General features: G+C 37.6%; 2 protein-coding genes across 3 annotated transcripts; one reads left to right on the top strand and one right to left on the bottom strand.

Moving 5' to 3' along the window:
* The first annotated feature begins 2,222 nt into the window (after positions 1–2,222).
* Positions 2,223–15,170, top strand: nudt3b (nudix (nucleoside diphosphate linked moiety X)-type motif 3b). The gene is made up of 5 exons (XM_059329068.1): positions 2,223–2,503; positions 5,102–5,212; positions 10,010–10,054; positions 10,163–10,247; positions 10,557–15,170. Exons 1-5 carry the CDS (start codon positions 2,405–2,407, stop codon positions 10,751–10,753), a joined length of 537 nt encoding a protein of 178 aa, XP_059185051.1. The 5' UTR covers positions 2,223–2,404; the 3' UTR covers positions 10,754–15,170.
* Positions 15,171–16,961: 1,791 nt separating this feature from the next.
* rps10 (ribosomal protein S10) lies at positions 16,962–21,733 on the bottom strand. Of its 2 annotated transcripts, none has more exons than XM_059330316.1 (6): positions 21,607–21,733; positions 20,987–21,136; positions 19,498–19,672; positions 18,113–18,190; positions 17,371–17,426; positions 16,962–17,046 (listed from the first exon to the last, which is right to left on the bottom strand). In XM_059330316.1, the coding sequence occupies exons 2-6, from the start codon at positions 21,134–21,136 to the stop codon at positions 17,005–17,007; spliced, it is 501 nt and encodes a 166-aa protein (XP_059186299.1). In that variant the 5' UTR covers positions 21,607–21,733; the 3' UTR covers positions 16,962–17,004. The 2 variants fall into 2 exon arrangements, with proteins under 2 accessions (XP_059186299.1, XP_059186300.1); XM_059330317.1 differs by lacking the exon at positions 21,607–21,733 and adding an exon at positions 21,235–21,259.
* Between the last annotated feature and the right edge of the window lie 849 nt (positions 21,734–22,582).

The following is a 22,582-nucleotide window of genomic DNA, read 5'->3' as shown; positions in this document are numbered from 1 at the left end:
ATAATAATAATAATAATAATAATAATAATAATAATAATAAATCAAATTAAACAAAACAAAAAAACTCTATACATCTTAAAAAATATTAATACTGTAATAGATTAAATTTAAAACCCTGTCTAAGTCTCAAAAATATACATCTTTAAATATGTATAATACCAAAATATGTCCAAATTTACACAACATGAGTTGATGTTTTTTTATTTTGAAAAGATAATTACTCAGTTTTTAGATGCAAGCAGGGACTTGTTTTAATGAAAAGCCATCTGAGATGTTGTGAGAGAAAAGTACGATTTGCTTCAAATGTCAGTATCTGTTGGGAGAAACTTCAGAGGGAAAATAGGTAAATAAGATTAGTAGAAATTGTATTGATCCCCGGTGGGAAATTGGATTGTTGCAGCAGTAAAAGCAATGGGAATAAAGGAAAAACAGGAGGATGAAAGAAGCAATAAATGACACAAAATAACATAAACAATGAAGCAACCAGGAGAATACAATAACCAATTTTGGCTTTGTGTCAGAAATAATTATGCTGACAATGTGAAGTGCATGTAAATTGGGTTGCGGAGACACTGGACACTGAGGAGATGAAAAATGTAATATTTCTCAAATATTTTGGGTTTGATTTAAATTCCGATTTGCAGCTTTGCTCGTTATCCAAACTTGTATTTTTTTTTGTGAAGTAGAAGTGCTGGTGGGCATATTTCCCCCCTGAATCTCTGATGAGACTCGCAGACTGAAAACATTTTGATTGACAGCGAAGAGCTCTGATTCACGTCTATTCATGTGCTGTCATTACTGAAGGCAGCAGGTCAAGACGGAGTTTGGCGTGCATCGACAGACTTGAGATGAAGCTTTCTTTAGTCTTTTGAGCTCACTGAAAAACTTCACTTCTGTTCTCGGTCCTGAGTCAGTTGCTTTTTGCCGATGGTTATTTGTCTGATAGCCAAGATTTCCAAAGCATCGAAGAACTATTTTTATATTCTTTTTAATATTTGTGTTTGTGAGAGTGTCAAAGAGACACACAGAAAGAGAACATTTGTGGGAAGCAGCAGTATTTTTCTGAACTTTTTCTTTTACTTCAAAAGCTACATGATATTAGTCAGTTTATGTTATTTGTACTTAGTGAAAGAGTAGATGTAATTCTTTAATTCAAAACAAATTTATTGGTACGATTATGGCAACAAATCATAATTGTATTATTATGGTCAATATTGAGATCCCTATTATTTAACAGGGTTACTGATTGACTTTAATTTAACTTTTTTAAAAATGTGTCTTTGTAAATAGATTTTTATCAAACTTTATCATTCAACTGAAAAACAAAACAGATGTAAAAAAAAAAAGTGAAATTAATATATATATAATATAAAATGTATACATGCAAATAACTAATGATAAAAAATGTAATTACATTACTGAATTTCCCATTGGGGATAAATAAAGTAATTTTGATTTTGATTTCATTACATTAATTATAAAAAACATTTTGGGAAGTTTAATTGATTATCAGATAATAGCTGATTAAGCTTTTGCTGATTACCTAACCAACTCATATATTCATATATATATATATATATATATATATATATATATATATATATATATATATATATTCATATATATGCATATATATATATATATATATATATATATATATATATATATATATACAATATATATACATATATATTACACACACATATATACGTATATCAACCAAGAATAGAAAGAAATCCAAAGTAATACATATAAAAAATAGTAGAAAAATTGCTAAAAATACAGACTCCAAACATAGATATGGACTTAAAACAAACGAAAATATCATAAAATACAATAAAATGAAACCATCATTTTACGTCATGTTATTGGGTCAGTTTGCTGGCGCTGTCCATTACCTGCGGTGCTGAAACTGATTAATCAAACCAGTATTAATCAACCATTACGTAATTTGAACGGCAGCTTACGTGGACAACGTTACGTATTAATTATAAGGTGTAAGGTGGTACAGTCTTACTTAATTACATCAGCCTCAAACAAGTGGCCGTGACAAGCTAGTTGGAGCCAAAAGTGCCAGTTTCCCCTCACCGGCTCACTCCAGTCACAGCGTGCTCTGGCGTTTCCCCCTCCCCGTTGCTCCAATTCTCCAACGCCTGATACGCAGTTTTCTTACGCTAAACGAGCTATTAAAGGGTAAATTACGTCGTGGGCGTAGCGGCTCCTCGTAATGGCGACCGTGCCGTAGATGTGCCTAGGTTTGTGAAAATGAAGCGAAGAAGAAGTTATTTCTTTTAAGTAAAAAACGCTGAGTTTCCCCCGGAGGAGGACTTTGCGTCTACAGCCGTCGTCTTTACAAGTGGTTTACTCAGCCGGACTTTTTAACTTTTGTGCCCCTTCTTTTGAAATGATGAAGCTCAAGTCAAACCAAACCCGGACGTACGACGGGGACGGCTACAAGAAGCGGGCCGCCTGTCTGTGCTTCAGGAGCGAGAGCGAAGAAGAGGTGAGTCCGGGGATGTCGCCGTCTGGGCAGGCCAAGCTAGCATTAGCATCTGTAGCTGCTTCCAGTGTCTGTAAATCGGTTTATTATCAACACATCTGGAAACGATAGATCACTTGTTTCCTTACCTCTTATTCTCCATTCTGCTGTTGTGCATTAAACATCATTTTTGGGACTTGTACTTACTTACCCAGGTGTTATGTAAGCCTCTTTTAGCTGAACAACCTTTTTATACAACCTATTAGCTGCATGCTAATGCTAACGTTAGCATGCTAACTAGCCGTGCTGCTGCTGTGGGCAGCCGGTGTTATGTCCTTACTGGTTTCCAAACTAACTGGTTCCCATACTCGTGTGTGCAGCTGTGTTTTGCCTCAGTTGGCAGATTCGTTACATATTTAATAAACATTTTACTGGCGATTTCCAGGTCGCATCTCCTATCTACTGTGGATATTATTGTTGTATAAGTGAACACTACACCACAGCCACCTATACATAAAAGAAAGCATATAATGTATATATAATATAATGTTTGCAAGATCGTTTAGAGCTGGATTCGAATTCACTCCAACAAAATTTAATTGTTCATGAACTATCACCTCTTCAGTCATGGAAAAAATTATTAGACCATTGTTTTCTTCCATTTCTTGTTCATTTTAGTGCCTGGTACAACCAAAGGAACATTTATTTGGACAAATATAATAATAACAACAGAAATGGCTCATAAAAGTTAAATTGAAGAGCTGATGTCTAGACATTTTCCATGTTTATATTGATTATAACCAAAATCATTATCAATACAACCATGTTAAATGTCTAGATATCAGCTCTTAAATGAAACTCTTATCAGCTATTTTTGTTGTTATCGTTATATTTGTCCAAACAAATGTACCTTTAGTTGTACCAGATATTAAAATGAACAAGAAATGGAAGCAATCAATGGTCTAATACTTTTTTCCATGACTGTATATGTATATTAAATATGTGACGAATCTGCTAAATGGGGCAGAAAACAGCTGCACACACCAGTACGGGCACCAGTTAGTTCGGAAACCAGTAAGGACACAACACCGGCTCTCGGCCAGCGACCACAGCCCACAGTGATGAGTGCTGGTTCTGTCATTGTGAGCCGCAGCTGGACGGAAATCAGTGTTTATCCTACTAAAATGACAAGCGAAGATTTGTATAGCCTCATGTTACAGATGATTTGGCGAGCAAAATGACTGTTAATGATACCGGTAATGCAGCTGTTATTGCTAGCCAAACATTGGACTTCAGTGTAGCTATTAGCTGTAGCTATTTAGCCATAAGACAACAGTGGTAGCAATACCTGGTTATCTTGCATCACTGTGTTAAATTCATGATATTAATATTTTGCTCATCCACTCTGTTTAATCTAAGTTCGTTGTGTACCCATTTCCCCACGCAGTTATAAAGGTTGACCCTCTGGAGTCCATGAAAGCACCTGCACATTACTTCTTCATGACGTGAAGACATAAAAATTAAGCAGCATTGAGCACCATTCTGGCCTGAAACTCCATGCCAATTTTTAAAAAATTATATTCGACCAATTAAAACCAGAGATAATGTCAAAATATTTAGTGTAAAAATATAGAACTAGAGATTATCCTCATTTTACCTGCTATACGTTATATTTGCAACCTGTGTTCATATTTGCAACATTTAAAATTCTGTGTATTGAAATATAATTTTCAAGATCAGACTTTATGTTTTCTTTTGGGTTCAATATTTTTATCAAGTAAGTCAAAGTGAAACATGAATTATCCAGACATATAGGTGAGGTAACGCTGAAAAAACTGACACCGAAATGGCATGGTCAAGATTTAGTAACAGATTTTTTTAAAGGACATAATAGCCCAAGACTATGAAGTGACACTTTTCGTCCGCTTTTACCATGAAACCCACTCAAAGTAGCCTTCAAAGGGGTTATTTTAAATCAGAGGCGATTTTTTTTTTTTTTTTTTTTTTTTTTGGAAGCTGATGTCCAGTCAACAACACGCACAAAGATGTCTTTGTAGTGCAAACATAAATACCAGGAGGTGGGGTGACTAATAAAGACTTAACTAATTCCTCACACTGGTTAAAGTAGAGGCCAGATTGTGAACACGAGCTGCTGATTTTCAGGAAATACATCAGTATGACCTGCACATAGCTAGAAACTTTTACCAGAGATTATAGTCTACTTTATAGCCAACCAGCCAAGCTTGAGCTTTTCTCCCAATGTGTTGTTGACACCATGAACTCACCATACTTGAGGTGACTCATACACTAGCTATTGAGGAAAATGTGAGTAAACCACATTCACACATTATCCAGCTGGGTAACTCTGCCACGGGTTCCTTTTAGTGTCAGAGTTGACAGGTAGCTATTGTCACATGTTGAGGTTTGGCTCTTTTTGTGCCTTATTACAAACATACATCACTAAGTCATTTTAGGATTATTATTTAGTTTATATGGCATGGCACCACCGTTTACAAAGTGGCATATATTGCTTAAACACTTGCGAACCCATACTGATAAATACACGTTTATCAAACAACATTGAGTCAGACTGTGACCCGTCTTGTTCGGTATACTTTGCAGGTGCTGCTGGTGAGCAGTAGTCGACATCCTGACAAGTGGATAGTTCCTGGAGGGGGAATGGAGCCCGAGGAGGAGCCCAATGTTGCTGCAGCCCGAGAAGTGTGTGAAGAGGTTGGTTTTGTAACTCTTTTTCATAATTATTATACAGAATTTAAGCCTGTATTGTAGCTGACTGGCTGTTGTTTTTCGAATGTGCGCCGGCAAGCTTCACTTGACCCTTGTATCTTAAACGTGGATGTGAAACATACCTTTCTAGACTTAGTTCATGGCCAGTAATATTGTTCTGAGAATGGATTTCCATTTGCATCGTGCCGCATTAGTTTGAGTGTATGCTCTTAAGATGTATTGTATTTCATTTCTATTAAATCATGTCTGTATTTAACACTGGGCCCTAATACCTTGCTCTCAAAACCCATTTCGTCAGTGCAGTCATCCTGTTTGCATGGACAGAGAGCAAGAGCCTAGCAACATGTAAGCTGTATCATAGCGTCATGTTACAAAGCAGTGTTTAGGTGTCAAAGGAGGTCACGCTGAGATTGAACACTGGCTACCCAGCGGTTGCACTGCAGCACTATCCAATCCAAAAACTCCAGCATACAATCAGATTTTGTTCGTTGTATGTTTCAGACAGTTCTATTTTTACAGCAGCAGCCTTGTTACAGAGGCAGTTTGAAGGGCAATATGCGCCTATTTTTGTTGGGTTTGTTTGTTTGGGAGGATCGGTAGCAATTAGTAAACGGTCCCACAGCTCATTGGAAATCAATGATGCTGCTTATACCGCCTACGTCCGTCCCTGAAATCAGGTATCCCCATTGTGAGCAAGCTGTCGCAATCGCTTGGGCATTTTGATCAGAATGGCGACAGGGTACTGAAGACACTGAATCTCACCCGGCTGTCAGCTCTTGGCGGGTCACTGACCATATAAAGCCGATTCTCTGTGTGCGATCCATCACGCTGATGGATGCTGATATCATCTCTTATCCTGGCTCACACTGTTTAGTAGCTTTGGCGATTGCAGAACGCTGAGGCCTGCCAACACACTTCTACAGGGTCAAAAGCAATGTCAAACAAGCGCCTGGGGTTTTGTTAAAAGTGCTTAAAGGCCGCTTTCAGAAACTTTTGTGGTGACTTTGAGTGGTACTCGATGCATCACCACGTTCTGTGGCTTCCTAAGCTTCTTATTGGACGGTGGTGTAACAGGACATATCCTAATCCTGACAAGCTTATTCTGATGACCATATGAGCAGTGAGCGATTGCTTATGCTTATTGGTTTGGAGTCACGCCAGGGATGACAGCGAAGACACAGCACTCAGGAGCAGGACAAAGGTCACAGAGGGTTCATTTGTCAGGCTGTTCACGACCTCGGCTTGTGTCAGGTAGTCATATACGCCGTGCACCTAGAACACAGGATAGTAGGGTTGAAATGGTAAAAAAGTCATGGTTCAGTATTAGGGATATAAAGATCACCCGACTTATGATTGATAAAATTCACAATACGATTTTCTCAGTCTTTTTTTTTTAACAGAATGAGATTGAGGTGAAAAGAAGAGAGAAAATGATTCCTTTTTATATATTTTCTATCTTTATCTTTTTTTTTACCTTTATCTTTCTCAAATCAAAGAATCATTCTTCTGAAGTAGGTTATAATCCATGCAATTCAATGCGTGATTCCTTTTTTTTTAAAGTGAATTATTAAAAAATATCTTAAAATATTTTGTCTTAAAAATAATATACAAAACTGAATTTTAAAACAAATCCCAAATCAAACAGATATATGAATAATACAAAAAAAGAATATCTCTTTGAATAAACAAACTAAAGTTGGCCTCTCTTCCCATCTTGGAATTTACATATTTTTTTAAGGCTATCAGCATATCTACATTTCAGGCACAAGCTGATATCTCTGGACATTCACACCATCTTGTGTGTTATCTTCTCACCTATTTCATTTTCTGACGACCCCAGCGTTCCACCGAATAGAGTTGGCATTAATGAAGTAAACAAGCTGTCCTGTGTTTATCTTCACACTGATCCATGCACATTCAGGACAGTACGACGGACACAAACAAGAGAGTAACATACAGCAAATGCAGTGAAAAAAATTGAAATCATTTGAGTGGTTTTGTGTTTTTTTGGCCCCTTTGTGTCATTTCAGCTGGTTTCAGTAGCCTACAGTGAATGAACAGATCATTATTGAATCATGTAATTTAATAACAGCAACCAAATTAAACTGTATGAAATTAATTTACACAGCCCGTGAAAGTGACCTGTTTCGACCCTGCCCCTCAAAGAACCAGCATCGATTAGCAGCTTTTGAAACAAAACCGAAATCAAAGTCCGAACGATACCCAGCTCCGTTTATACAGAGCAGGCTGAATCTATGGCTAAAATGCAATTGTGAAGTCACTTTATCGCAGAGCTCGAGCACTGGGTATTTTCTACAATGAAGTCCAAAAGGATGCATTTATGCAGCCAAAAGACTCTGTCGCTGGTTATTACTTTGGCACGGTTTGAATTGTCGTGGTGGGGAGCTGCCTTAACAGGACTTGAGCAGGACTGTTTTTGTGTTTGGTCTCTTCCCTTTAACTGACACATACAAATGATGTTGGAAATTCATGTCTGAAGTTGAACAGTTAAACAATATCAGCATACATACAAATTGTTGTCCATTGAGCTCTACTGACTCAACTTACTGGACTAAGACAACTAGCATGTTTCAGATGATAGACAACAACTGGTGCACTGCCAAAACTTTCTGGGTAATGCTGCATTCCCATGAAATCTAGACTGTAGATGCCAGGCAGACAAGACCAATAGAACAATGTCTATTTTTATGCAATTGTTTATAAAATATTAGATTATAAAATGATTATGATTTATAATTTCAACACGGAAGACGACATAAGTTCAATTATTGTAATTTTTGATTGCAATGCCGTTCACTGTTATGATTGTATTCTCTCCCTGCCTGACGTAATTTCACAATCCTGCTCTTGTCCACTGAAATAACATCCGCTTTGCCTGATATCATGTGAATAAAGTATAAAACCAGCACAGCAGGATGTTTTTTCTCTGCGTGTGACTAGAAGACATAAAAACTCTATTTTGTCAGTGTTTGAGTCACAGGACGTACTGAGCGGAAGTCTTATGAAGCTGAACGTCCTGTACCGATGTTTTTGGACGAATATGTGTACCGTGTTGCATAACTTGTAATGCAGCCTCAAGGTAGTGCATCCTTTCCCAAGATGATGCCCAGCAGTCTCCAGTTACGAGTACTTGAGGACATTTTCCATCTCAAAACATACAGGTTGACATTTGGCCTATTACTTAATCCCTGGCACATCTTTGGGGTTTGTGTAGTGGGCCTGTTCTTCTACATGTGATCTTTCTGAAGGCCTGAGGAGACCAACTCTGAGAGTGCAGTCAACATTTATTTATAGAGTGAAACTGGAACCTGAAGAAGAAGCTGCAAAGATGTCAGCAAGTGGCCTGGCTCTGTATCCAAACCTGACCCACTCTCCACCTCTGGGAGTTGAGCTACCTCAGAGATTATTTTTGTTAATACGTTTAAAGGTAACAGGTGGGTTGTCCTCTCTCTAGGAAAGGTTGTGACATTTGCCTGGCCTGGAGGCACAGGGCGAGTTATTGCAAATGATAGCAAAGCGGTTGTTGTGTTGTTTGTTTGTGACCTTTTTATATGATCTTTAATGATACGCAAAACATCTTGCAGAGATGCCGTCAGTATGTGGCAGTAAGTGATAGCTTTACGGACGTGTTTACATGCATTTTGCAGCTGTAATATTTAGAACTGTGAAAATTACTGCGATAAAGTTATTTCTTAAGGAAACGTGCCAAACATGGCTGGGTCCAGCTTTTCAGATGTGTCAATGAGCTGATTTTGTCTGTTTTGTATAATTGTAAATTAGATTTTTTTTTTTTTTGCTCGCTGGTCTGACGCTTCGAAGTTGGCTGGTACTCACTGGCACTTCTTTACATCTTTTTTTTTTATTCTTTGACTTTTGTTTCGGCTGAATTGTATTTTTGTCCAACAGACTTTGTGGTGCATTCAGGTGCACCTTGTAAATACAGGAGAATACATATTTCAAAGCAAGACAGAGCTTCCCTGCATTATATTCTATTATATCTTTAGATTTAAGTTAAACCTGGCGCTTGAATTTTTGTGTTCTCCTCTCCATAGGCTTGTGATGTTAAAATCCTATGTATTGTAATCCACTGCAACATAAGCCATTCAAAAAATTCAGATGCAACAAAACACCACTAGGTTTAAAAAAAAAAAAAAAGAGTTGGGTTTGGATTTGGAATTGGTGTTGTTGTTTTTCTGTTTGAACCAGATATTTCTGCACACTTACAGATCTATCTTAGGCTATACTAAAATAATAGTATTATACACTATTTGCCCATTTCAGGATGATGTTATAAAATTACTTCATGGCCCTATAGATTGCATTTAATTGTACAGGCAGTGTTGCCAACTTAAAGCTAGATATAGCAACCTCTCAGACTCTCTTATTGACTTAATTTCTAAAAAGCCACCAGCAACAAACTTTGTCGCTTTTTTTGCCCCCAATGGTCTCAAAAAGTCACTAACATAGAATTATAATTCATTCCAATGCCTCCTGCTTAGTGCAGTTACAGTTGACCACAGAGCCGCCTCGTGCAGTGTGCAGTCAGTCAGATGTGTGGTGATGTGAAAAAGAGAGTATGATGCCATCTGACTTCTTTCAGTGACTTTTAGAGCTAGTGCTAGCTACTTTAATGTGAGTTAAACACTGTGCAGGTGTTATGTTTTTGCCTCCCTCTATTCGAAAACAGCTTTAACTTCATGCTCTGAAATGTATTTTGCATGTATTTGCACATCATTTTAATAATTCCTGTTTATTTCACAGGCCGGTGTGAAGGGGACTTTAGGCCGCTTAGTGGGAGTATTTGAGGTGAGGATTGTTTGCTGTTTTTTTTTTTTTCGGTCTTCCAATGTCAACAACCTGTGCAGCATGTTTGGGTACTAAATAAATATATATATATTTTCCCCTTCCCTACAGAACCAAGAAAGAAAACACAGAACCTACGTCTATGTTCTTATTGTAACAGAGCTGCTGGAGGACTGGGAGGACTCGGTCAACATTGGTAAAGCACCCCATTTGTTTACTTGTTGAAAATAGGGATCATACCCAGGACAAAGTTCTCCGGCAGTCACATGCTGTCTGTAGCTTTTGTTTTTCTTTCCCAGGCCTTAGAGATATTACAGTTCAGGGATTTTACTGTATGTTTGTTAAGGGGGGGGGATTACAGCACCAGATTTGTTGCTGCCCTTGTGATTTTTACTTTAACGCCATACACAGTACCGATAATTATTCAAACCTATTTTTCACAATGTTTTTTTCTCATCTCACATGTCTTAACTTGTTCCACAATGGTGTCTTGTTCTGTCAACAGGGAGAAAAAGGGAATGGTTTAAAATAGACGATGCCATACAAGTGTTGCGGTGTCACAAGCCCGTGCAGGCCACCTACTTCGAGGCTCTTCAGGAAAGTTGCCTGACCAGTAACGGAACACCTTTGGTGGCCACGATAGGTGGGGACCTCTCCCCTACCTACAGCATCAATCAGAGCTCCGTCTCGGGTATCAGATAACTAAAACCATAACTCTGACACCTTTCGGGAGCTTTTCGCCACCACTTGCGCTCTTACTTGTGTCATTTCTCTTCTCTTCTCTGTTCTTTTTCTCTTCTCTTCTGTCTCAATAACATGGTTTGCCTTGCCAACTCCTTTGTGCCAGAGCTGTGGCACAGACTTGATGACAAGTGTTGGGTGAATAGTCTGAAACACTTTGTAAATGTTAATGTAATTTTTGAACCCCCGCCCCCCCCATTTTTTTTTCTTCGTTTTTTTTCTTTTTACTGACAACTGCATGAAATGTCCCCTCATTCTCTTTCCTTAATGCGCCCTTAGCGTGGTGTTTATTGAATGCAAGAACTACTTTTTACTGTTGTAATGTAAAAGTGTATACTTAGTGCTTAAGCTGAAGGCTTTTGGTGGTCTTTTTAAAAGTCTCCTCCAATTTTTTTTCGGTTATTTTCTCTGTGAATGAATGTGCCCATTAGTGTACTCCCCCCCCCCCTCCCCTGTTAATAAGGATAGGAAATGTTTGTCTGTATCTGAATGAACAGAATTGTGGGAAGTGACTTGTCTTGCATGAGCACTGTTATGTTGTGTCTCACTCGCTCGGGTGACCTGATGCTGACTGTGCAACAGACTTGTGGTAAGGTCTTCATTTTGCTCCTTATCGTGGTTATTGATGTCTCTGTACTTGGAAGGATATGGCCCCTCGCTAGTTTTTCAATTTCAAGTGTCAAGTGTGTTTCTCTCTTTTTTGGGAAGCTAGCCAAGCACTACAGGTTTCACTCTCAAACAGAGCATACATAAACTGTAAAGAGAGAGAAAGAATGTCAACATAGCATTGTCAAATGAACCACCTTTCTCCTCAGTGTCTTTACCTCCTTTTAATCCCCTTTTTTGTTTTCTTTTTTAAACTGCTTTCTTGTGACTGACTACAAAGTCTTCCTCCACATACTGAGAGGGTAGAAGTAGTAGATTTAAAGAAAAAAATCATGGACTTGTAATTTCAAAATGCAGCACATATCACTTAAGTTATTAAAAACCCATTTCCATATTTTACTCCTCACATTCAGTTTGGTTCAAAGCAATTGTTTACACTGTGTTCGCACAGGTGACTTTAGTGGGCACTCATTACGGTCATGGTATTTTTTTTTCTTTCTTTTTTCAACCCTTTAGTATTTAATCTGCATCCCCAAAAAACACTCAAAACACCTGCTTGACATCGAAAGTTATGGAATCTATAATGCTGATGCAGAACAAACAAGCCTTGTACAGTTTGAGACCTTGTTTTTAACATGTAAAATGCTTTTTGAATACTAGTTTTTGTTTTTATGTTTTTCTCTCTAACGTCTGGCAAAAGTCTCTTCGGCCGAGCTGCGTCACTTTGGCCTCGATGTGGCGATGAGGCAGCTGGCTCAATACTGTGAAACTGGAGGCGCTGTAGATAGCATGTTAGAGGTTTTTATTGTAAATTGTTTATTTCTGTATAGATCAAAGGTGAGAGTACAAATGACAAAACACCTCTTACACATCTGTGAGTCCGACGTGTCATTTCAACCGAGGCTGGAAGAACTGATTGAACTTGTGGTATCGGCTTTGGAGCTGTTAGGATTTATTCTTGTGAGATAGCTTACAGTACATCTGAGGCTAAAGAACAAGGCGTGTGGCTGTTGGTGAAAGTGAAGAGCCTATTTATAATCCCAAATTTTTGAAATCCGTAGGCATACCTTTTTTCTTTTCAAAATAAAAACTAATTTGTAACGGGATTAGAGTTCTTTGGCAGAGCTATAGTTGGAGTTTCAAAACCACGACTTGGTTTAAAAGTAAAAAGTTATTTTAAACCAAGTAGCTGTTTCACTACCACCAATCTGTGTATTTTCCCCATTTAGGACATCTTTTACTGTTCTTTCTCAAATACATGATACTGTGGTTTTCTGTCCATATTTAAACCCATGTAAAGATTTTTGCACCATATGGATGCTGCTACACCTGTCTTGTTAACTTGCAATTTGCCCATAAAAACACCTGGAAGTGGAAACTGAAAACGGTTATCCCTAATCCTTAAAATGCCACAAAAGGGTGAAAAAAGCATGCTGGATGCAGTAGGACACCCTGGTATTTTCTATTTCCTGCACTTTGTACTAAATTGTTTCCTGGTATACTAAATATATGTTAGCATGTGTACCCCCATTTTTCACCACTCGAGATTTGACCCGCGCTATTTTAATTACACCATCTTGTTGCACCAACTGCTTCTGAAATAGTATGATCCCACCCCTAATAATAAAACAAGTTTGCATCTTTTGCAAATTTTATGGAGGATCAGTTAAATTTTGTGATACATTTCGGATGGAAACTTGGCTACTGCTATATCAGGTTCCTTTTTTAGTTTGTATGGGGAACTGACAAACGGTTAACTATGTAGATATCTGACATGTGGAGCAATATTGGCGTTCATTTGGTGTGGTTGTGTCCAATATTCACTTTTGGTCACCACCAGTGCCTGAGGTTAAAATATGGCTTCTTTGCTACTAAATGCTCCACTATGCTCCCCAGCTTGACACCTATGGCTGGGTATGTAGTGTACAATTGGTTTGTATAGCTTTTTTTCATGATATGAGGACAATAATTAGACTTAAACATCAAAACTACAAACTGAAAGATGCTAAATAATACATAATGCTCTGCGGGTTCATCACAACAAGCAAACCCTTTCATACATGAGTTGTCATGCGATTAATAAAGACACATGGATTGTATCTTTTAAAGTTTACCATCTACAAACTATAATTTAACTTTAGTCATCTTAATACAGATAAGTCAATGATTACCTTGCCAGCACTCAAAAACTACACCTCAGATTAGGTTTTGATTGTGTGCCTATTGCTAAGGCTCATGGGAGCTGTAATTTTTGATTGCCAACAAAATAAAATAATTTAATCTTGATTAAACAACGGGGTGCTCAAAGTTCACTGGCCAGTACAGCAGCAGATGCTCTTTTAATTCTCTTAATGCTCTTTAATTAATTCAACTCTTTGAATATTGACAGAAAACTCCAGTATCACTATTCAGTTGTCAAGAAACCGATGAATAGAAAAATTTAATGGGAAATACAATTGAGAACTGAGAGTTAGTGAATCAAAAGCGAACCTAGAAAAGAGGCAGAAAGTCTCGACAACGGTTGTCACATTGTGGCGGTGGTTTTCTTTTATTCATGGCCTTTTTCTTCCAGTAATAAATTTGAGGGGGCACAACTCTGCCGACAAATCAAGCTTCAGACAGACTCCTTTATTATCCCTTAATGAAATGTTTTCTGAATGACAGCATGTGTGTAAAGAGTCTAAAGTCTCCTTCACAACAGTTTGAGACTTTGATTTTATTGCTGTGTATCAGAGAGGTGTGGCGGCCAAAGTCTTGCTTTATGATGCCCTACCTGGCACTTCATAAGAGGAGTTTGTGTTGATTGGACCTTTTTGTCTTCACTGAAATGTGCAATCAGATGTTGAGGGGATGAAACTGTCTGTAAATGGCTTCAAAAACTATCTCTGCATGATTGGCGATGATTAAATTCGCTCTCGGTGGTTGGATGCGGGTGACAGGTACTGTCAAAATGAATGTGAGGAGGATTTCCACAAGTAACAGCCAGTGACTTAATTATTAATGACCACTTGTTCTTTGTCCATTTTTTTCCAGTTTGTTCTTTAATCTGTTGTGTTATTGACAAGCTAATGTCTTGTATATAGCTAACACAGCACCCTTTACAGCCAGAGGACGCTCTTTGGCTTTGGTCAATAATAATTCGTATTTTTTTTGTTTTTTTTAAACTCCCTTCTAACTCAAATTCAGGCACTTCCTGTCAAGTGATACAGGCTGGGAATTTATGAAGTACATGCCTCCATAGGTGTGTTGGCGTCAACTTTTTTCCCTAGAGATTTTGCTCATAATTGGCTCTTTTGTAAAACTTTGGGGGGAAAACAAAAAAATGAATCATTGAATAAAAATTAGAGCTTCAGATAGTCTCCTTTTTCAAAAAGTTAACCAAAGGTGATGGTTTAAATATGTATTGCCCCATCTAGTGGCCAAATAAAAAACATTAAAGCACACCACTTTGCAGCTGAGGATTGTAACATTCAGTTTCCTTTAGCATGATGTCCATTTTCATAAACTGAATGAACTTTAATCATTACTATAAATAAATTGATTGCTGTTGAACGATTACCCCAAATACTAGTAATTGAATAACAACCTAACGTGTGCACCTGACCTCAGCCTTGAAGTTACATACTCGTAATTGTGCTCCAAGGTAAATGTGTCACTGGAATTTTTTCTTTTCCTCTCTTGTCATTTGGGACTGTGGAATAAAACCAGTGCGAGAAGACTGAAGATTGTAATATAAATGTGCCAACAAATAAACACCAGTATTTCACATTCAGGCCCGTGTCATTATGTTTCTGTTCATATTAGATTTTTTTATGTGCCTGCTCCACTCTTTTCTTACAGTAATATCACACTTGAATCTAGATAGGTTTGGTTGTATTTAGTGTACTTAATGGCCTGGAATTTCCTTTTTTATGTACCAAGTTTTCAGTCACAAATCAGTGCAAACTGATATTGCTGTATATAAACCATTTACTACTCTTTACTATGTTTATATTTAACAAATTAATTCAACAGTTTTATACTAACAGGAAATGATGCAATATGTGCCGTCAGAACCCCACAAAGAAAAAAAACAAGCTTCCCTAAAAATACTTTTGAAAAAGTTTCCAAGATATTTATGGAGCTGTCTCACCACCGTACTACATACGCTTAGTATTCACTATGGGAAAGAAGACAAGTTAAAAAAAAAAAAGTATATTTTAGTCAGTATGTTCTGTGTTGATGCAATGCACAGAGGAAAATAAGGAGCTGCAGCTGGAAAAGATTAAAATTAATTGTGGATGTCGGTAAAAACAGCTGCAAAAAAGATCACAGCAGAAAACAAAAGAATTACATTTTTTGGAAAAACAGTTAAGTCTAATTGGCAGTTTAAATCTTAACTTGTGGTTTGATGACACACATTTCATGTTCGTATACAACAGTTCAGTATGTTGTACCGACTACAAAAACAATGAGGATAAGTATATAGTATATTATAGTGCATATGAAAGGTAAGGTGGGTCTTATAGTTTCTACAGTTGCTTGTTTAGGGTGTGGCTAAAACACAACCAAACCTTCAGCATGTTTTAAGGGGTTACGTTTTTGTTTTGTGCAGTTTGCAATTGAAAATATGTCACATGCACTTAATCAAACTTTTAAGAGTTGGTGTGGAAATGGGACACAGGTTGTGGGTAAAAGACAAGCAAAAGCTGGTCTTTGTACTCAAGAAGTAGACATCACTTTATTCTATTCTAGGTGCATGGAAACATTGTGGTATAGCTCAACTAAGTGGAAAAATATATATTCATAGATTGAGTCACCTGTAATTTGAATACACAATGTAACAGTTGGCTAATGATCAAAAATAGCTAATTAAAAAATGGTTAAAATAACCAGACATCAATCTTCTGCCACTTATATTACAAACCTGACCCATCAAGGTTTAGGTTTGTTAAATTGTATGAAAAATAAAGAATTCTGAGAGTTGTGAAATATTTAGTGAATAACGGTAAATTTAAATTAACACATTTGGAACCTGATGGGCGATGAAGTAAAAGTTAATCTAATAGTAAAAATCACTATGAAATTTGGATGCTAGTTTTCATCCATCACAAAATAATGGGTCTTTCACAAACCATTTGAAGAAATTTTAGAAAAACTTCTAAGACGGTGAATGAGGCTCATCATTAAAATATCAGTTTGCACATTTTTAAAAGCCCTGCAAATAAACTTATCCTGCTCAATAAGAAACTGCTTGAAGTTACATAGGTCTCCATCTACTAATGAAGTTATTTTTTAAGAAGTGTAAATGCGGTAAAATACCTGCATGGGCGAACCAAAGGTGTTTGGATTACCTCTAACTTCATAACTACATCATGAGCACAGCTTGTATGTACTGCAATTACCCTCCCTTTAACACTTCTTTAATGATCAGAGAATAACAATGTTTTATTCTTCACAACTTCTCCTGCTCCATGTTCTGTAGTCTTGTAATTTCCCTCTGCTGAGCATAAAAATGATCTGACTGTTATTTTTATCACCAACCATGATCCTGGTTAATACAAACACTGCTGAGACATCCGAGTTGTATTTTTAGTTTCTTTATTGTACAGAAAGAGTTTGTGAAATTACTGAGGCTGCTGTCCTCTGCCGCGTCCGAAGCCTCCCCTCTGTAACAACAGTGAAAAGTTTTTGTCAGCCCGAGTTCAATACAAGAATAAAGTTTAATTACCCAACTTTATAAAATTAAACTCAGCTTGTTGGCATTCCTTATTGAAGCCATTATAAAAACCGCACCAACAAGCCAACAATGTTTCAGGGAGGAATGCTCAACATTCTTGCTGTATAATTACTGAAGAAAACAATCCTCCTTTGCCAAAACAGAGATTCAAGACCAAAAATATGCTTGTGTCTTGAATAATAAAGATTACCTTAAAGGGAATATTTAATAGCAATTTAAGGTTTTACAATATATACATGATCGCAGTACTTACGAACTGGAATTCTGTGGCAGCTCCAGCACCGGCCTCTGCTTTCTTGTCAGCACCAGCTGGTGGAGAAAATATGAATGAACAAGTCAGCCAACAACATTCATATCTTAAACTACACAACCAGTTTCTAGCTAAATACAAAAGGCTCTTACACACATTTAGTTTACTTTTGAGAACATTAAAAAGATACCAAGTGTAATTTACTCTTTTTAGTCTCATTGTGAAACTTTGCTTTGAAAGACTTAGTTAAAAATGTATTTACATAATTGAATTTTCTTTAAAATATGTATACAGTGGAAATCACTCAGTGTAATCACTTATAAGGATCAAAATGCTCAGAAAGCGTCACTTTTATACAAATTGCTTGGTAGAAGAATCTGCGAGCCAGTAAATAGCGAAGCTGTCCATTTCATTAATTTATATTCATGGCATGACTATACCATCACCAATATGATAATCTGCATTAGAAATAAAGAAAAAATAAGATTTGTTAAATTAATAAGGTTGTAGTGATCAATTTGACCCAAACAGGGTACATCTCTGAATTTTTCTTTTTAACTTTCAAGATTAAATGGTTGGTAATTACAGAGAACTCAATGCAAAACACTCTAAAAATGTATATACTGTTCCAAGCCAAAGTCACCATTTCTACCTGCTTTTCGAGCAACTTTATAAAGTTAATTTGAATTAACACAGTATCACATAAGAAACTCAGTTCGTAAATAACCATTAGTTGTATACTTACGGGGTGCAGCAGAACGCCTGTATGCATCTCTGTCAGCCTCGCCACGGTTAAGGCGGGCGGGCCTCTCTCCTTCCATTCCTGTAGAAATACAACAAAAAAAAAAAAAAAGCAGAACTCTGGTCAGATCCACTTTGGTTACAGATTATTTTTGTGCACACAAAGAGGAAATCTGAGGAAAATCAGTGAGAAGTGCTCAGTTTTAATGACACGAGGTGTCACTGAATACACATGTAGAACAGTATTTATAAAAGTCAGGCCTCAGGGACTTAGTCATGAGAACATTATTCATGACCAACTTTAAGCATGCTTAAAGGGGAAACAATCCCTGATTGTACTGATGTTGAAGACAATTTTATCCTGCACTCAAGGTCTAAAGCGAGGGGCAAACAATGTGTGATGGCAGACATCATTAGTCGATAACAAAATAAAATTGTTCAAATAATTGCATTTGAGTTTGAATTATGCTCCACACACACACTCAGGGCAGACAGTAGAGTCCACTCCAATCAACGAGGTCATCACTGTTACACATAGGTGTAACAAAGTCCGCAGTAAGGGAGGCCGCAATTTATCAAACTATTCATACTAGAATTACCGCCTCGTTGTTGTACGCCTCCACCAACCAGTCAAGTAAGAGTCTGTCGGTCTACACTCCTAATATATGTAATAAAGACTTGAAATGAATTTAATATAATAAAAAGGTATCAAGTGTTGATTTCTGTTTGACAAAACATTGATGCTTCTACATAATCTCCTGTTTCAAAGTGGAAACCCAAAATCACTGTCACCAATTCAGCATCCAAACAAGCTTATTCTCGAAAGCTAATCTTTTGAGAGATCCACACAGATTCATGTTAAAAATTTGAATAAATTGTTGTTAGCATCATCTGTTCTGAATAAGGTGTCAGATCCTGCAGGACCACATTTCAGAGCTGAATCTAATATTCAGCAGAGTGATTAACAACAGACTAAAAATATGTACTGATAAACAGACGACTATCAAGCTTGTGATTTAAATTATATAAAATAATCCAGTTACAGATAATCTCAGGTTAAGATACAGCTGGAAACCATCACAATCAATGTTGCTGAACATTGAGCCATGGCTGCAGCCTTTTGACTCCATGATGTTAATCCCTCTGGAATGCATCAACTCAGCAGGTTTACATCAACAGCTAATGACTTGAGGTTTTTACTAGTCAGATTGCAAAATTTAGAGGGAGTATACAATTAACTCGATGTGTTTTCATATTGGCCAATAAAAAAACAGTATTAGTTATCACCACTGCAGTGTTCTGGCAATGGCTTTTGAGGGAAAACGTCATCATCAAACAAAAAAGCAACATTCAACCAAACCCACATTACTTGTGCATTAGTTTTCTTACCCTTGGGCCTGGGCCTTGCGGTCTCAGGACGGGTCTGGCGGCGCAGGGTGGCGGGCACGATCTCAGGGGGAAGGTGGAGGAAGTCTCTCAGGTACTGGATACCTTCGTTGGTGAGGTACCAGTAAAAATGACGCCAGGCAAATTGCTCCTTGACATACCCACAGGACTTCAAGGACTGCAGGAAAAGCACAAACGTAATGTAGTTTTAACACTGGGTCGAGCACCATCAACTCATCTACTGTAAGCACATACTAGAATTACACGTATATACTTTCAGGCAATGGTTCTTCGGCTTTTCCACTATGCATGATTTTTATTGAAGCACTTATCAAGAACAACAGTTTCTTTACGAGCATCCTGTTCTGCTGTGCAAATAAAAATTCTAGTTTTTAGAATCAAGACAATACTACCCTGATCCTGGTGCTAGATAAACACGTCCGTCAAAAGAAACATTAGATGGATACTCTACATGTTTAGTTGCCCCCATAAATCTTGCCACATTTTGAATTGGTTTGTTCCTAATGAATTAGACTGGCTTTAGCTCAACGCCACATTTTGCCACACCTAGCCATGAGCATGCTACAGAAAAAGTTTGTGGCTTCCATCCCCAGTTAGTGCCTCACGTGTTAACATACATTCAGGTCAAAAATAGTTAACCAGCAATGCATTACAAACCCCAAAAGGTTGTGTAATCCTCACCAACTCTTCTAACCATCTGGATGAAACTACATCCTGTCAACTAATAATCTCTTTCCCAGAAACTAATTACCCTTTGTGATCCAAATTATACACCGACACAAGAATCAGGTTTACTGCCAAGTGTGTAGGGCTTTTAGTGCACAGACCAAAAGTACCTGTTTAAACTAAAGATAGGCAGACATGTGAAAGTATCGTCTACAAGATCCACGGAGGTGTACAAAGGTTCACAATATTAATAAAAAGGATACGCATGTACAGAGATAGTAGTCTAAGGATGTGGTTTAATGTTAACACAAACAGATGTGAAGACATGAGGCACAAACTGGGGTTATCATGTCCCCCAGACTGGGAAAGGATAAAAGCTCAATTGACCTCCATGTTGAACTGTAATTACTTTCGAAAGGCAGAACAGTGAAATCACAGCTTGATCTACAATTTGAGTGGATGTTGCACTATTTCTTTTCACTTTTTATCTTCTCTTGACATCTACTTGGTCTTTCTTTAAAAAAACAGGATGTAACTGGCTTCTTTAAGTTCAGTGCCAAGTGAATGTGTGCATTTAGTTAACACTGACAAATTACAAATAATAGTTTTCCTTCAGGGGATATCATTCAATACTGTCACATTTAATTTTTTAGGTTGTTGACTCTTTCATCTTTCCTGAACTTGTATCACATTGATTATACAGAAAGGAGACTGCTGTTCATCTATACAGCTCTGATAAAGCTGTATCAACATGAAAATATAAGCTCTAATGTCAGACATCACCCCTCAGCACCCAGTTTCTCACCTGCATCGCTTTCATCACATGAAGGTTGGGCACATTCTTGTCAGCAAGCTCCGGATGCTTGGCCAGGTGGACATCTTTCTTGGCCACCATGACTCCCTCCTTGAAGAGGAGCTCATAGATAGCAATACGATTCTTCTTGGGCATCAGCATCTGTGGAAAAAAGTTATATTCTTTGCATTAATTTCGTCTCAAACTGCCTTTACAGCAGCTCACACTGATGCCATGTTACAGGCTAGCTGGTTAGCCACCTAGCGACATGTAGCCTCCTGATCGAACTACAAGCAACAGTAAGTATTAAGACAAACGCTTTATTTAACAATTATGCTAGGTTTATTTTTACACTGCTTCCACATTACTAGCAACACGCTTTAATACACTTTAACGTCGATTGACGGAGGCCCGCGTTAACCGAGAGAAATGGCAGCCGCTGGTGGACATCGGTGCCGGGGTCACTTCCCCACTTCTAAGTCAAATATCAGCGATTATAAAAGGTTTAAGGCTGAAATACATTTACGGCATATATTGTGACATTAACAACAACCGATAAACAATCTGTGCGGTTTTATAGAACATGAGATGTTGAAGATATATTTAGATTACTACGCCGGGTTAGTCTTTACCTTTCCACTTGTTAAGGGACCGGAGCCGGAAGGAACGTCCGTCGTTGATCGGGGAGGTTTATCCTCTCGACCCGGAGCTGCCGGGGCCGTGTCGGCCCCTGCCGGTGAGGAGGGGAACAGCACCCGGTCATAGTACCAGGACTCTGGACTCGTCAGTCGTCCTTTTACCTTTAGACCCTTTGGAATTTGGGCCTATTTTGTTGGTTTTTCATTCTGCCTGTATATACAACTTAACCCTTTATCAGGCAAATAACCATATTTGGTAACTTGAGCGGACATCTTTAACAGGTCTCCTCGCTCTCCGTGAGCTCATAGAACCACATGGATTTCTACATCACAGATAGTGACACTGTGGCATGTGACCATTCAGAAAATCATACAAGATTCAAGCTTTCCTTTATTGTCATTGTATTAAAAAAGTATACAACTAAATTTACGTGTGCTTCTCATATATAAGGTGCTTTAAAAAAGACATTCAGACATTACGCATATGTGATAAGTAGTCTAAAAAGATAAATAGTTGAAAGGTAAAAGATAAAGTGGTGATGGATGCAAATGATGTGTTATTGTCTATTTAGGGTTGCTTTGGGAAAGAGACTATAATAAATATAATAATAATAATAATAATGACTCAATTGACCTCGATTTGCAATATATATATTTTTGCAAAAAGTCTTGTCATATCCTCCAATTACACTTCAGGGTTGACATTTATGCTATGCTGGTATCATCTTTTTCAGCTCAACCTCACCTGATTATTATTATTATTAGTAGTAGTAGTATTACAGGTTGTAAAAATGACAGCTCCATTCCAGTGATGTGCTGAGTAGTTTTAAGTAACTATGGCATGCAAGTATTGCATTTTAAATGATTGTACTATAACTAAATATTTCCATTCGAAGTTGCTTCGTACTTCTTCTGCAGTACAATTAAGAGCACATATTGCACCTTTTACTCCACAACATTGATTTGACAA

The sequence above is a fragment of the Centropristis striata genome, chromosome 3 (assembly GCF_030273125.1).
Source record: "Centropristis striata isolate RG_2023a ecotype Rhode Island chromosome 3, C.striata_1.0, whole genome shotgun sequence".
In the NCBI taxonomy this organism is placed as follows: domain Eukaryota; kingdom Metazoa; phylum Chordata; class Actinopteri; order Perciformes; family Serranidae; genus Centropristis; species Centropristis striata.
The sequence above is the reverse complement of the archived record's forward strand: the minus strand, read 5'-3'. Positions and strand labels throughout refer to the sequence as shown.